Source organism: Pan troglodytes, chromosome 3, assembly GCF_028858775.2.
Source record: "Pan troglodytes isolate AG18354 chromosome 3, NHGRI_mPanTro3-v2.0_pri, whole genome shotgun sequence".
Classification (NCBI taxonomy): Eukaryota; Metazoa; Chordata; class Mammalia; order Primates; family Hominidae; genus Pan; species Pan troglodytes.
Genome location: NC_072401.2, coordinates 1,947,644 through 1,964,084, shown reverse-complemented (window position 1 = coordinate 1,964,084; position 16,441 = coordinate 1,947,644). Strand labels below are relative to the sequence as shown.

The 16,441-nt window shown below is 58.6% G+C and overlaps 1 protein-coding gene across 3 annotated transcripts in view; it reads left to right on the top strand.

Annotated features, from left to right (window-relative positions):
* Positions 1-11,317, top strand: part of FAM53A (family with sequence similarity 53 member A) — a 119,584-nt gene extending 108,267 nt beyond the window's left edge. For all 3 annotated transcript variants that reach the window (XM_016951113.4, XM_016951116.4, XM_016951112.4), the window contains exon 6: positions 10,835-11,317. In XM_016951113.4, the coding sequence (XP_016806602.1) occupies positions 10,835-11,229 (395 nt within the window). In that variant the 3' untranslated portion in view covers positions 11,230-11,317. The remainder of the gene's footprint in view (positions 1-10,834) is intronic.
* The last annotated feature ends 5,124 nt before the right edge of the window (positions 11,318-16,441 follow it).

Genomic DNA, 16,441 nt, shown 5'->3' with positions numbered 1-16,441 from the left:
CACACACACACACACACACACAAATTAGCCAGGTGTGGTGGCGCATTCCTGTAGTCCCAGCTACTTGGGAGGCCAAGGTGGGAGGATCACCTGAGCCTGGGAAGTCAAGGCTGCAGTAAGCCAAGATTGCTACTGCACTCTAGCCTGGGTGACAGAGTGAGACCCTGTCTCAGAAACAAAGAGAAGGAAATCCTGTTATTGACAATGTGGATGAACATGGAGGACCTTATGTTCAGCAAAATAAGCTAGGCACAGAAAGACAAATACTGCGTGATCCACTCATGTGTGGACTCTAAAGAAGTTGAACTGAGATGTAGAGAGTAGAGACATTGGGCTGGGTGCAGTGGCTCACACCTGTAATCTCAGCACTTTGGGAGGCCGAGGCGGGCAGATCATTTGAGGCCAGGAGTTCGAGACCAGCCTGGCCAATGTGGTGAAACCCCGTCCCTACTAAAACAAAAATTAGCTGGGTGTGGTGGCATGCGCCTGTAATCCCAGCTACTGAGGAGACTGAGGCAGGAGAATTGCTTGAACCTGGGAGGCAGAGGTTGCAGTGAGCCAAGATTGTGCTACTGTACTCCAGCCTGAGTGACAGAGCAAGACTCTGTCTCAAAAAAAAAAAAAAAAAGAGAGAGAGTAGAGACATTATTAGTCAAAAGGTACAAAATTTCAGTTATTAATAGATTGGAAGAGTAAGTTCAAGAGATCTACTGTACAACGTGTGACTATAGTTAATCATATATTGTGTTGTTGAAAGTCATTGAGAGTAGATTTTGTGTTCTCACTACAAAAAATGATAAGCATATGAGGTTATTTAGCTAAATTTATGTTACTTAGCTAAATTTAGCCATTCCACAATGTATGCATATTTCAAAACATCATCTTGTACATAGTAAACATATATAATTTTAGTCAGTTAAAAAATTAATTAATTAAAAAAACAAGTCTGCAAATACCATGACATTCCTCCCACTGAAAGATGAAGTCTGTCTCCTCTCCTTAACTCTGGATTGGCCCTTGTGACTTACATGTAACCAATAGAATGCAATGCAAATGACACTGCATGACTTTCGAGGCTAGGTCAGAGAAGGCCACGCAGCCTCTGCCTGTCCTCTTGGGACACTTGCCATAGGGGCAGCCAGGCACAGAGTAAAAAGTCTGACTGTCTCAAGACCGCCATGCTGGAGGGGCCACATGTAAGCATTTGTGTTGACAGCCCAGCCAAGCTCCCAGCTGACAGCCAGCCTCCATTGCCAGCCACGGGGGTGGCCAATGGGGACATCCAGCCCAGGTGGCTCTAGCCCCAGCTGACATCCAGGTGCAGCCACATGCCACTTTCTCTCTTCCCAAATAAGAGCTGCCCTTGCTGAACCTTTCCCAAGTTACTCATGCTCAAAAATGTGAGCAAATTAAGATACTTGTTTTAAGATGCAAGGTTGTAGAATAATTTGTTATGCAGAAATAGTAACTGGAACATATAATGTTGGGAAAATTGCCTCACTTTATGGAAAATGGAAGGCAGGATCCCTACCTCATACCATACACAAAGAGAAACCTAAACATAAGAGATTCAGGACCTAAATGTAAACGGTAAAGCTGTAGGCTCATAGGAGAAAATGCTGTGGAATTTCTTTGTGACCTTGGCTAGGAAAATATTTCTTAAGCAAGACTCCAAAAGAACAAATCATAAGATGAAAAATGGATGGATTTGAATATATCAAAATGAAGGATTCTGTTTGACAAAGAATTCGATAGGCCATGTTAATGAATGGACGACAGAGGAATAGATGATATCGCAACATCTGAAACCCACAAGGGATTGATAGAATACACAGGAAACAGCCATCAATCACCTTGAAGAAGACAAAGCCTCCAAAAGAAAAAGGGGCAGAGACACGAACAGGAGATTCTCAGAGAGAACCTGAATGGCTGATGATAAACAAGGAGTAGTTGTTCAGCTTCTCCAGTGATCAGAAAGACGCAAATGGAAACAGCAGTGAGATAAACTCTGCACCCGTCAGAGAGGCAAAAATTAGATAATTGTATAGTTCCCAGGATTGACAAGGATGTGGGCCAAGGAGAACCTCTGCCTGGAGAGGACGTCTCCTGGAAAGCAAGCTGGCGGCAGGTGGTGAAAGCAGGCAGGTGCCCACCCATGAGCCGGCAAGAACGACACTAACGCTTCAATCCTCGCACAAGCCCCGGGAGGAGGGACAGGTATCAGGCGGAGCACAGCAGCAGGGTCAAGAGCACAAAGGCCAGGATGGCTCCACCTGAGCTGCTGGGAGCTGCAGGACCGGGAGGGTTGTGCACACTCGCTGTGCCTTGTAACCGGAGCTGCGCATGAGACGTGTGAGAAGCACATGAGGTGATCATGCAAAGTGCTTGATCCCTGCTGGCACAGACCAGAGATTATTGTCCTCCTGGGAGCACAGATCAAGCACAGGGAAGCCAGTGAATGGCTCGTTCCCCAAGGGAGACACGAGACTCCTCTGACCAGTGACTTTGGCCTTAGGCCTGTGCTGGGTCTCAGATGTGGCCACCTTGCCTCCTGCTGGTCCCACTCTTCTTCATGGGGCAGACCTGGGACCCCGCTTCCTTTGCTTTTCTCCCATCTCTAACTGTACCCTGCCTGCAGAGGACACTCCGCCCACCTCCTCTTGGTGCTGGTCCCCTCCCCAGTGCACTCTCGACAGCCTCTGGCCCTCCCAGAGAACATGATTTTGCTGGGTCTCTGGCACCCACAGTGTGTTCACCCAGCACACCCATCTCCCTTTGCCATCTCCCAGGACAACTGGGCATTGCCATTTCACTGAGAGTTAACTATCACTTTGTTTAGGCTCCTAAGAGCCAACTAGCAGTGAGTTTGCCCTGTCACCCAGGTTCTTGACAGGATGTTAATTCTCATGACCAAGAAAGAGTCGTCAAATCAATGCATTCTTGCTCATCCAGGCTGATCCCTTCATCTGGGACCTAGAAATCCAACTCCAAGGTTTTTCTCTGGATCCTGCCTATATATGTAGCTATTTTTTGTTTTGCTTTAGTTGAGACAGGGTCTCACTCTGTTGCCCAGGTTGGAGTGCAGTGGGGAACATAGTTCATGGCAGACTCGACCTCCTGGGCTCCAGTGATCCTCCTGTCTCACCCTCTCTAGTAGCTAGGACTACAGATGTGCGCCACCACACACCTGGCTAATTTTTGTTTTTGTAGAGATGGGGTCTCACCATTTTGCCCATACTGGTCTTGAACTCCTGGGCTCAAGAGCTCCTCCCGCCTCGGCCTCCCAAAGTGCTGAGATCGTAGGCGGGAGAGGACTGATCTCGGGCTGGGTGGCTCTCTGAGGCCAAGGTCAGCCTCCAAATGGGGTCTCAGCCAGGGCCACCAGCCTCCTCCTAGTCTTCCCAGCCTGGGTGCAGGGTGCAGGGCCTCCCGTCCACTCTCTCTTGGGTCTGTGTGGGTGGCATACATGGCACTGGCTCACTCCCTGCCCTTCTGGTCTTTCCCCGCGGGCTGGTGGTGGCGTCCCTGGCAGGGAGGGGAGTGTCGTTCAGCTGGGTCCAGGAGGAACTCCGTGGACTCTGTCCAGCCCTGCTGGGCAGCATGCCCTGATGGCCGTGGCCTGGCTGGAGTATAGGTCGCAGAGTATCTGCCCTGCCACACTGCCCCCACGGCAGGGACCCTTCTTATCATATCAGTAGTAAACGCTGAAACGTGACATGAGAATGGCGTCTCCTTGCTGTCCTAAAGCTCATTTCTTGGATTGCTGACAAGGTTCGGCTGTTTGCCATGTGCTGCCTTCAAGTAGTCAAGGAGCTCTGTGTGGCTGATGTAAAGAAATTTTGGGCGGGGAGTGATGGCTCACACCTGTAATCCCAGCACTTTGGGAGGCCAAGGCAGGAGGATCACTTGAGCTCAGGAGTTGGAGGAGGCTGCAGTGAGCTGTGATCACACCACTGCACTCACACCCAGATGACAGAGCAAGACCCTGTATCAAAAAAAAAAAAAATGCTGGGCATGGTGGCTCAAGCCTGTAATCCTAGCACTTTGGGAGGACGAGGAGGGCAGATCACCTGAGGTCAGGAGTTCGAGACCAGCCAGGGCAACATGGAGAAACCCTGTCTCTACTAAAAATATAAAAATTAGCTGGGTATGGTGGCGGGTGCCTGTAATCCCAGTTACTTGGGAGCCTGGGCAGGAGAATTGCTTGAACCCAGAGGCAGAGGTCGCAGTGAGCCAAGACTGCCCCATTGCACTCCAGCCTGGGCGACAAGAGCAAAGTTCTGTCTTAAAAACAAAACAAAACAAAAAAAGATATTTGGCCTGCTTAGAAACACATACATGTCTTAAAAGTCTAATTGGGTTTTGCCAGTAATATTCCAGATATGCAGGACCAGGAGGAAGAGAAAATTCAGGTAACAGTTATTAAATATTTAAGAAAATGACCGATTTCTAGAACATTTGGAGAAAATTGGAAACTCAAAATTGGTTTTGTCTTTAACTTCTACTTCTGTAAGGGAGGGGACATTATGATGAAAGTCTGGTCTGAGCAACTGTGGCATGCAAGACCGCCGGAGGCGAGGCCCGGGTGAGGGGCGGGGCCTGGGCCGCAGGCGGGGCCCTGAGCAGAGGTGGGGCCCTGAGTGGGAGGCGGGGCCCTGAGTGGAGGCGGGGCCTGGGTGGGAGGCGGGGCCTTGAGTGGGAGGCGGGGACCTGGACGGGAGGCAGGACCTGGGAGGGAGGGAGGGCTCGGGCAGGAGGCGGGTCCCTGAGCGGGAGGCAGGGTCCTCAGTGGGAGGCGTGGCCTGGGGGGAGGCGTGGCCTGGGCGGGAGGCGGGGCCCTGAGTTGGGGGCAGGGCCTGGGCAGGAGGCAGGGCCTAGGCGGGAGGTGGGGCCCGAGGTAGGAGGCGGGGCCTAGGGCGGGAGGCGGGGCCTAGGACGGGAGGTGGGGCCCGGCTCCCTGAGTGGAGGCGGGGTCCGGGCGGCAGGCGGGTGGGGTCTGGGGCTCCGTGCACCCCGCGCCGGGGATGCTTTCTCCCTAGCTTGTTGCGCCGTCCGATTCTGCCCCAGCCTTAGATCTCAGCTCTGAGCTGCCCTTACATCCCTGCAGATCTTTTCTGGCCACACTGGTGGCCCGCGGGGTATGGCTGCTTCTGTCTCGCAGCGTTGGCCTCCCTGACTGGCCGCCGGTGTAGGGCGCCGTGGGCGGGGTCCCTGGGGCGAGGCTGCCTGGCCTCCGCGGTTGGTTCGGCGGCCGCGGGGCTGCAGCTCCCGGCTCGCACTCCATCATCGACGGATGACAGCGGGAACGGTGGGAGTTCATTACAGGGACCATGAATTGTTGCAGGTAATTTAGATTACAATTTAAAGTTTAATTTAAAAATCTATCAACAAATGTGAAAGTACTGGAGGAACATTTTAAAATGCACTTTAATCTCACCAGCACAAATAGCTTCTCGGGGCTCTAAACATCATCACCTGGAAAAACAGTAAAACTTTACTGCATCTTTAATTAAATTACAAACACAAAGGATAATTAACTTTTTTATTTTTATTTTATTCGTGCCATTGTTTCTCCTCCGAGTCAATATCTTCCGGCTGCAGGGGCGGCTGTTAGGAGGAAGTTTACGGCGAGGCCTGATGGGTGGATGCCCCGGGGCGGATGCTCGGCCCCTGCGCCCTCCCTGCGGGCCCCGCAGCGCTGGGGCCGCGCCCCTTCGTGTCCCCACAGCGCGGACACTCCTGGCCAGCCCGTGGCGGGAGGCGCCCTGGGGACACGCGTGGCCGTGGCTCGCGGGTGTCGCGTGTGCTCACCTCGGACCTGGGCGTTCTGAGTCGTAACTCACGCCTCGCAGCGGCCCTGGGAGGCAGCCCCACCCCCTTTTACAGGCGGGGAAACGGGGGCTCAGAGAGGTCGGGCCATCCGCCCTGGTTACACAGCGGCTGCGTCACCGGCTGACTCGAGCCTGGCCCCACCCGTGCGCGCTGCACTTCTGGGTGCTGGGCTGCGGCCCAAGCCCCCTCCCCAGGACGCGGGGCTGGGACAAGGGGGCGAGTGCGGAGGGCGGGGGGGTGGCGCAGGCGCCCATGCAGGGGCTTGGTACCTAAAGGCGACATGCCGGTCCCCATGGGGTAGTAGACCGTGGGGGCCCGAGGGCGGCCGGCGTAGGGAGGGGCCTCCCACGAGGGCCGTGGGCGCAGCGGCAGGGCCCAGCCGAGGCCACCAGGGGGCGCCCAGCAGGCGCGGGCGGGGCCGGGGGCCGGGGCTCTGGCTGGGACCCTCGGGCGGGGATGGCGGCTAGGGGCGGGGGGCGCGCCAGAGCAGGGAGGGCAGGGGGGGCAGGGACCTGACGGGAGCCCCTGGAGGCGCAGGCGCCTCCGGGCTGGTCGGATTCGGGAGGGCTCGGGAGGGGCGTTCAGTAGCGCTGGGAAGGGGATTCCGGCCTGGAGGGCGGGCGGTGCTATGGGGGGAGCGCCCCGGCTCTGCGCCTGCGGGGGTGGGGGGCCTAGGGGTGTCGCAGCCGGGCCGCGCCCTTTCCCGCCTGCCCTGCCTCGAGAGGCGACCCCTCTCCTCCCCCTCTTCTCTCCCTTCCCCTTCTTCTCTCCCCTTCTCCGCCCCTTCCCTGCCCTGCCCTCCCCTCCCTTCCCTGGTGACGGTGGGAGCTGTGGTTCGCTGCTTGCCTCCTCCGAGCCTCGTTGTCTGCAGAGGGCGGTTCGGGGTAGGGGGGTCGGGACCTCGTAGGTGGGCGTGGAGGGCAGGGCGCTTCCTACGGGGACCTGCAGAGTCTAGTGGGTCTGTCGCGCTCACGACAAATCTTCTGCCCCCAGCAAGGCCCGTGTGATGCCCTCTCCCCGTAACTGAGGGTCCCCTCACCTCCTACCCCCACACGTTCCTGCAGAGCTTCCAGGCCACACCGGCTCTCACGCCAACGCTCGCGCCCTTCTACACACCGGGTGCGGGCACTAGCGCACGCACCGCTGTCCCCAAGGCTGGTCGGCCCCTCCTGCCTGGCACGCCCGCCCCTGGCACTTGCACGCAGACGGGGTGCAGGCCACCCGGGGTGTTCAGTTTTAGTGCAGTGGCTGCTTAATTATTGGTTAATCTAGCAATTTAGCATGCTTCATTTAATTCTAATTAGGAGAATTAATAGGCAGGGAATAGCGATTTCAATAGACTGGCACAAAACAAAACCTAGCCTGGACATCGTGCCGGTCTGGGGGCCGTGTCCAGGCTTGGGGGGGCCTGGGGGTGCTGGCAGCCAGGACTGCAGACCTTCCCAGACGCCTGAAGGTCGTGGCGGGGGAAGGCGCTCAGGGCGGGCAGGAATCGTGCTGTGGCTGCTCACCCCGGCCTGCAAGGGCAGCCGGGTCAAGGGCATGGGGAGAACCCCCAGAGCATCCCCGGGCAGCACCCCCACAGCCCCCCACCTGCACCCCCGCAGCCCCTCACCTGCAGCCCCCGACCCGCAGCCCTGCGGCTGCCTGGTCCCGGCAGAGCCTGTGTTTGTCTCTGCTCATCAGGCGGCTCCCTGACAAGGCCCCGACATTGGACAAGGCTGTCCCTCTAATTAAGGTGCTAATTGAATTAAATGGCCGCGGTAATGAGCAGATGAGCCGCATAAAAAGTACAGAGTCAGATAGGCCAATTAACAAGAGCGCCGCGCATAATTATAACATTGGAAATACATGCAGCTCGCTCCAACATTGTTAATTGTTACCGGGGGATTTATGGTAATTGGCCCACAACAGGCAGCCGGGGAACCTGCCCAGGGCTGGTAATTAAAAAAATGATATTCTACACAAACGCGGATGGCCTAATTAGGCCTTGATTTACATAAAGGCCTTTGAGGAGGTGCTGGGTACCTCACCGCTGCTGCTGGGGCCACTCTGGCCAGCAGTCCACGAGGTGAGACCAGCAGGCAGGAGCCCCCCTACCACCCCGCACCCTGTGGCCACGGGAGCTGCTGGCGTCCAGGCTCCGTCTGCTGGCGGGGTCCCCATGGCCATCCCTGAGCCCTGAGCACAGGCCCTGCCTCTGTCTGGGAGAGGACCTCCAGGGCCCAAGGCCACCTTCCCCTGGGTTCGCCACTGTCCTGGCGGGGGGGGGGCAGGTCCATTCGTCTGGCACATGGCCCCCTCTGCTCTCCCTGTGTGCTCCCCTCCTGCAGTGTCCCAGTGAGTGTGCCTGGCCAATGTCCTGGGCACGTGGTCAGGCAGGTGATCTGGGTCCAGCCCTCCCCTACCACGAGGACAGCCTCAGACCCAACACCCTGGTGCGGGAAGTGCCCCTGCCCCCACTGTACCTGCTCAGTTGCCTCAGAGAGGACCCGGAACACTACCAGGCGCACAGAGGGCTGGAGGGAGGGAGGGGCCGGGAACAGTGTGCAGTGCGGGAGGGAGGGGCGGGGGCACCCTTGGAAGGCAGAGAGGAGACCAACTAAGCTCTGACTCACCCCTCGTTCTCTTACCCCCTCCCTCAAGGAGGCCGCCCTGCGCCCCATTTTACAGAGTGGGAAGTGAAGTCTGATGTCTGACAAACTAGGCCCAACTCTCCGGGCTTCCGCCACAGCCCCTCTCCTCTCCTGGGGCTGTCCCCAGGGGCCAGCACGGTGCCGGGCACCTCTCCAGAATGTGGACCCTGGCCCCGTGCCCCGGCCCCAGCCGGGGCCCAGTCCCAGTCGCCCCTGCGGCGTCCCCGGCCTGCCCACCGCCGTCGCCTCTTCGACTTTCTGGAGCAGATTTACCGTAACGTTCACACTCTGAACAGAAAACTCTGCCTCATTTACAAATGTAATTTCAATTGAGGGTAGTTTTCCAATCTCCTTTCATTGGAGTCCCAATTGAGCCCCTTCTCGCGGTGCTGATGGCATGATTAGACAGCGTGCGCGCCGAGGCAGATTAGTCAAGCGCGGCCCCGTAAATTGGGAAGGATGTTTTATCAGGACACGTCGCTGCGCTGCAGGCAGCTGTGGGGTGCTCTGGGCTGTCCCCTCGAATCACGGTTATGGAATAATTTAGCCGGCGATTCTCTGCGATTACTGCCGCCACTGATCATGCTGTCACTTTCCGAGTGAGCACTTCATCCTGCGTTTATTCATGCCAGATCTGTTTTGCTTTTGTAATGAGCACATATTACCCCGGCACAAAGAGGATGAAGGCAGCCGCGTGATAGATAGGCGCAAGATTAAATGGGATCTTTATGACTTCTGCAGCCATCAGTTCTGACTGTGTGATAAGACGCGTCGACTAGGGCCCTGATTTGCTCTTTATTGGAGCCAATATTAGCATGCTCTCACCAGTGCACGGGCCGATCAAACCCACTTAAGGTGGACTCACCGCGTAGGCCCAGCTGCAGATGCTGCTGGGATGGCCAGGAGGGAGGCTGCAGCCCACAGCCGGGCAGGTGGGGGGTGTGGAATTCTCACACTGCCCTGGGGCCACTTCACCCTGGGTGGCTTGCAGGGGGTCCCGGGGGTGAGGTGCCCCTGGTGACCCCGGGCTCAGTGGACTGTCCTGTATGCCTGGGTCTCAGGGTGGCCCTCTCCCTTCCCACCCCTTATCCGGCCGCCAAGAACGATGGCTCTCCCGACCCATGCTGGGGACCCAGCAGCCTCCTCATTCTGCCCCCAGCTCCTGCTCTCTGGCAAGGAGGGAGATTGGCTTGTTTAGGACCCCAGGGGTGCCAGGCCATTTCCTGGGTGGGGGCAGTGTCCAGCACCTTCCTCTGCCACTCAGTATCATGGAGACCCCTGCCTCCCCCTGCTGGACAGCCGCCACCTGTACTCAGCTTCGGGCAAGGCGCTCCCCATCCTGCCTCTCTGTCTTCCTGCCATACCTTCAGCAACCCCCTTGACAGCCCCCCTCCCAGGCCACCCCTCTGTCAGGGGCACTGCCTGTGCCTGTCACTGCCTTTCTTTCCCCTGGTGTGGCCCCTGCCAGACCGCAGCCATCTCCCCTGTCAAAGTCTCCTAAAACTCAGACTGGATGATCTGCATCCAGTCTGCACATTGGATGATGCCAAGTGGAGATTGGATGATGCCAACTCGGGCACAGGGTGGGATGGGGTAAGGTTGGGGGCCAGAGAGACTTGGGGTATGGCGGAGCCCTGGACCTGAGTCCACACAGCATCCCATCCTGTGGCTGCGCTTTCTCCTGAAGGGGCTGCCAGCCCTCCCCAGGGACCGCAAGCACAGCTGGGTGTGCCCCGTGCAGTCAGCCCTGCCGGGTGGCCCCCAGCTGCCTCTTCCCCCAGCAGGGCATGGGCAGGCAGTGGGCACTCGGGGTAGCTGGCTTGCTGCACCCTGTCCTCTTGGTGGGCGGATGGGGCCCCTTCACTGCGTGGGGACTGGACTGCTGTCACGTGCCTTTAGATGTGCAGGTTGCTTCTGTGGCCACCTTCTGTGAAGGGGGCCTGTCACTCATCCACCTGGCACATTTTTAACCTCAATGTCATGTGTTGACACCGGGGGAGGCAGAGACCATGAAAGCTTGCCATAGCCGAGGGGTTCGGGCAGCCGGTCCGTCCGGGGAGGCCCAGCAGCCTGGCACACAGGGCGTGAGCCCTCCTGCCAGAGACAAGCTGAGGCTGCCGCCCGCTGACCACCTGCCGTCCAGCCAGCCCCACCCACCGGCTCCAGGCCCACCTCCTGCACCTGTCCAGGCCTCGCCTGTCTCAGGGGTGCCCGTGTCTGCAAGGCCCCACAGGAGGGGCTGGGACAGAGTGGGGCTGGGGGTCCCTTGAAATGATCCCTCGGCTGAGGGCCACAGAGGAAGAGAGGCGTGGGGGCACCAGAGGCCATCTGTGTTTTAAAAGAATGTCTTCCAATCTTCCTCACAGAGGAATCTGAAGAAACGTGCTGGATGTCCCCGGAGAAGGAGCTGAACCATTTGAGTGGGGGCTTCACTGACTCTCCCCACACACAGGGCACCGGGGGAGAGCAGCCACACGACCGGCAGGCGGGGGTTTTGCCCCTGGTGGGAGGGGATGAGGACGGCACCAGTCCGGCCCTGAGACAACTCCCCAGACCAGCCCTGACTGGGACACTCTGCAGGATGTCAAGCAGTGCCCCCAAAAGCTGTCAAGGCCGTCCCAGACCAGCGGGGCCTCAGGAGATGGTGCAGAGTCCTGGACCAGACAAACGGCACTGGGAAAGCAGGAGCCCAAAGGAAGGCTGGAATTCAGGGAAGAGCCACGTGCCAGGCTGTGACGAAGGCGACAGGATGAAACACTAGGGGGGCAGGGGAGGCATCCAAACTCTATGTGCTGTCTTTGCACTACTCTGTAAATCTAACATTATTCGGAAGTGAAAGTTAAAAATCACTCTGGCTCTGGTGTGCAGTGTGGCTGCTGGGAAGGAGGGGAAGAGTTGGGCATGAGGGAAGAGTTGAGATGAGGGAGGAGCTGAGGGTGAGGGGGAGCTGAGGGTGAGGGGGAGCTGAGATGAGGGAGGAGCTGAGGGTGAGGGGGAGATGAGGGTGAGGGGGAGCTGGGAGGGAGGAGCTGAGGGTGAGGGGGAGCTGAGATGAGGGAGGAGCTGAGGGTGAGGGGGAGATGAGGGTGAGGGGGAGCTGGGAGGGAGGAGCTGAGGGTGAGGGGGAGCTGAGATGAGGGAGGAGCTGAGGGTGAGGGGGAGATGAGGGTGAGGGGGAGCTGGGAGGGAGGAGCTGAGGGTGAGGGGGAGCTGAGGGTGAGGGGGAGCTGGGAGGAAGGAGCTGGGAGGGAGGAGCTGGGAGGGAGGAGCTGAGGGTGAGGGGGAGCTGAGGGTGAGGGGGAGCTGAGGGTGAGGGAGGAGCTGGATGAGGGAGGAGCTGAGGGTGAGGGGGAGCTGAGGGTGAGGGAGGAGCTGGATGAGGGAGGAGCTGAGGGTGAGGGAGGAGCTGAGGGTGAGGGGGAGCTGAGGGTGAGGGGGAGCTGAGATGAGGGAGGAGCTGAGGGTGAGGGAGGAGCTGGATGAGGGAGGAGCTGAGGGTGAGGGAGGAGCTGGATGAGGGAGGAGCTGAGGGTGAGGGGGAGCTGAGGGTGAGGGGGAGCTGAGGGTGAGGGAGGAGCTGGATGAGGGAGGAGCTGAGGGTGAGGGGGAGCTGAGGGTGAGGGAGGAGCTGGATGAGGGAGGAGCTGAGGGTGAGGGAGGAGCTGAGGGTGAGGGGGAGCTGAGGGTGAGGGGGAGCTGAGATGAGGGAGGAGCTGAGGGTGAGGGAGGAGCTGAGGGTGAGGGGGAGCTGGGAGGGAGGAGATGGGAGGGAGGAGCTGAGGGTGAGGGGGAACTGAGGGTGAGGGGGAGCTGAGATGAGGGAAGAGCTGAGGGTGAGGGAGGAGCTGGGTGAGGGAGGAGCTGAGGGTGAGAGGGAGCTGAGGATGGGGGGAGCTGGGAGGGAGAAGCTGGGGATGAGGAACTGCAGTGAGGGAGAAGCTGGGAATTGGGGAGGAGTTGAAATGAGGGAGCAGCTGGGATGAGGGAGGATCTGGGAAGAGGAAGGAGTTGGAAATGAGGGAGGTGCTGGGATGAGGGAGAAGCTGGGGATTGGAGAGGATCTGGGGAAGAGTGAGGACCTGAGGGAGGAGCTGGGATGAGGGAGGAGCTGGGGAGAAAGAGGAGCTGGGATGAGAGAGAAACCAGGAAGAGGGAGGAGTTGGGAATGAAGAAGGATCTGAAATGAAGGAAGATTTGGGATGGGGGAGAAGCTGAAGGGGCGGGAGGTGTGGAGAGACATTTTAGAGGTGGGAGGCTGTGTGTTTGTGTGTTTGAATGTGTGAGGGTGAATGTGTGTGAGTGAATATGTGAATGTGAGTCAATGTGTGAATGTGGGTGTAAATGTGAATGTGGGTGTGAAGGAATGTGAGTGAATGTGAGTGTGAATGTGAGAATGTGTGAAAGTGAATTGTGTGAATGTGGGTGTGTGAATGTGTGAATGTGTGTGAATGTGAATGTGAGAATGAATGTGTGTGAAAGTGAATTGTGTGAATGTGTGTGTGTGAATGTGTGTGAACGTGTGTGAATGTGAATGTGGGAATGTGAGTGAATATGTGTGTGAATGAGTGTGAGTGAATGTGTGTGAATGTGTGTGTGTACACGTGAGTATGTGTGTGAGCAGTTTTGCGAGTGGACAGTGTGTGCATGTGCACATAGGATGTTCGGTGTGACTGCGTGTGCAGGGGCCTCACCTGCCTCCACAGTGGCTTGGCCACACCTTTTCACAGCTGGGGAAGCTGAGGCCCGGCCCCTCTGGGGCAGGAGTCAGGATTGGTGGTATCATCTGCCCGTCTGCTGGAGCCCCTCCCACCCTCAAGCGCCCACCAACCCCCACCTGGCTTCTGCCACAGGTGGCTTGCTGTTTGTGATTTTTAGGCCTCCAGCCCCTTTCCCTCGACCAAGCCATGGATGTCCCCCAGCTGTCCCCACAGGAGTGTGGTGAGGGTCTGCGGGTCTACACGGAGCCTTAGCTGGGGCTCCCACCTTGGAAGCTGGGTGGGGGTTCTGTGCCTCCTGCAAGGCCCCCCTAACCTCTCCCTTATCAGAGCTGCCGAGGGCTCCTGACTCCCCCACCCACCGCCCTTAATAGAAACCCATAAATATCTCTACTTGCTAATTTAAAAAGAGACGGGGCTGTTTGTGAGCACCCCAAGAATGACATTTATGGGCCTGAAGGTAAGTGATTATTGACAGTAGACAAAGGCCGAGGAGTGGAGGAGCTGGCCCATTCGCTCCCAGAGATAAGGAGAGTGTTTCCTTTTCTCATGCTAATTTCGAACCTGCGCTGTACACATTAGAGCAGGGAGGACTTCTCTTTCTTTTCATCTTAAATGTCACTACAAAGCGCTGGGATCCCAGGAAAGAGATGCCAGGACAACACTCCCCTGCCGCAGGAGCGGGGGTTACGCTGTGGCTGCAGGCGTTGGTGGTGGGGCTGGGATGGGGGACGGGGCTGGGAACTCAGGGTGTGGGAGGCCCCAGGGTGCGGGGGTCTTGTCTCCTCCAGGTGTCAGAGCGCCTGACCCCACAGCTCAGCTCCCAGGCAGAGTGGGCCAGGGACCCACGGTCTTCCTATCTCACCAGGCCTCAGTCCACAGAGTGCTTTAAGAGAAAAGCAGATTACATGTGTTTCCTTGTCTGTTTATTACATGTGTGTGTGCCAGAAGCCGCTGCATGCACACTTGTTCCAGGGCGAGGAAAATAGGGGTGGCTGCTGCCCTGGGCCTCGGATCAGAGAAGGGTGGGGCAGCCCAGAGAGCAGCTTTCCACCTCCTTGCACGATGCACCCCTTCCACGCTCCCTTCCCCCTGTCCAGGGTCAGGGCTGTAAGAGAAGCAGGAGGTCACCCCCAAGTGGCTTGCTGAGGAGGCCCTTCCGCCTCGTGGGGCCATGGCAATGAAGAGCACACTTGGACCCAAAGGACAGAGCACTTAGGGCGGCGAGCACAAGCCCTCAACTCCAGGGACACCTTCCTCCTGCCGGCGCCAGGACCTGGAGACGTTCTTCCCTGGCAGCACCAGCACCTGGCACCAGGTCTGGTTCACCTGCCGACCCCAGCCCAGGTGAGGCCCTGCCTGGCTGGAGTCAGGGCTAGGGAGGTGGAAAAATAGCAGGTGATTCTCCGGGGGAAGCCTGGAAGAAACGGGTGGGCTCCGGGAGGACATAGGCTGGGCAGCCAGCGGCCTGGCCCGGTGAGGCTCAGCCTCAGCCTCTGCTTCCACCCCTGCACTCACAGCTGCAGACACCGTGCTTGGGGCAAGACTGCTGGGTCTGCCAGACCCTCAGTGAGGCGGCCAGCATCCCCCACTTTCCCTGGGAACTAGGGATGAGGGTCAGAGTCTGCCCCCCATGGCCCTACCCACACTCCTAACCCTTGGAAACCTCTGCGGCACACCTGTGACCTGTGGTGGGTTGGGCACTGCCCTCACCCTGTGGCCCTCCTGGCCCCTGCGGCCCCCACCTACAGTGCCCCAAGCGGAGAAGGGAGTCCCCAAATGCATAAACACAGGTTCCAACCCACAGCCTCGCCCACCGAGGCCTCATTGCACATTGTCGAGATTGGGGCATCCTCTTCACCCCCACAGACCCCCCCCCCCACTAGTCTGGCCTTAAGCAGCTCCTCCAAGCCCCTCTCAAAGGCCCAGGAGGCCGGCAGGTCTGGTCCCAGCGGCCTCCCCAGCCTCCTTGACCTCCTTAGCTGGGCTGAGGCTGCCTCTACCCGCCTGGGCACCCTCTCTCCTCTCCTGTCTCAGGCTTGCTGGGTCCATTCAGATTTGACACCAGGGCTGTGCTGCTGTGTTGGCCTGGAGTGGACGGGCTGTCCAGGAGGAGCTGCACTCGGCTCGGGGAACTAGGGTTGGAGAAGCCCCTGAGGAGAGAGGACGGGCTGTCATTTGGGGACCCCTGCTGCTGATGCAGGGGTGCAGACGGGGCCGTGAACCGCCAGGCCCTGACCTGGTTCTGGGCATGCACTGGGGGAGCCGTGGAGCCGAGCAGCGTGAGAGGGAGGCAGGTCCCTGAGCGAGTCTCACTGTCCTCACCTGGCACACGCGGATGGTGTCGGAGCCAACCCGTGTGGATGGATAAGCCACCTCGTGGGGGTGCCAGACGAGGACCCAGCTGCTCTGTTGCTAGGCACGGGGCCGTGGCCTTCACTGCACGGCCGGCACCGAGCCCAATGCCAGGCACATGGAGGGTGCTCAGCCCACCCTGGCCGGGCCACTTCCTTTGTCCCCTCTGGATCCCTGTGTTTGTTGAGTGGCTGAATGACCCACTCTGTGTGATGTCTGAGGACTGAGCCACCCCTCTGGCTAAACACTCTGTCCGCACACTTCCAGGCGTGAGTTAGGAATTCCGTGCCCTTGCACCCTCTTCCTACCCAGGGTGAACCCCCTTCACAGCCCCACAGGTGTCCAGAACCGAAAGTTCTGTGGCCTAAGGAACCCCGCTAGATAAGCCAGGAGCTAACATCCCCGCCTCTCAGTGTCAGGAGCCCCTGGAGTGGGGTTGTGAGCACCAGGCAGATCTGCTGAGGATCTGAGCGGATTCCTCAGCCAGGTGCATCTACCGGCATCTGCCAGCCGCAAGCCAGCCATGCGCCCCCTACGCGGGTGTCTCAGAGGCGGCGTGAGCCCCAGACAACGCCCTGGAGCTGGGCTGTGTCCAGGGTTCTGCCTCCCCCATGGCATGTTGCCTGCAACTTCATTTCTGCCCCAAAGTCTCCCCAAGAAAAGCGTGTTACTAATGCCATTGCGCTGCTGTGTGAAGCCGGGGTTCTGGGGGTCCTTGGGGTGGGTGAATCTGGCCTCCCAGCTGCCATGGTTTCAGCTCCACAAAGGGCTCCCACCTCGGTATTCTGCTGCCCCACCCTTCCTCCCCCACAGGCGAGGACAGGGCAAGAGGGGTCACCCTGCACAGGCGGAGTGCTCAGTGCTGCCGTCTGGCCCTGCCGCTGGTTCTGGTCTTGCTCTCCT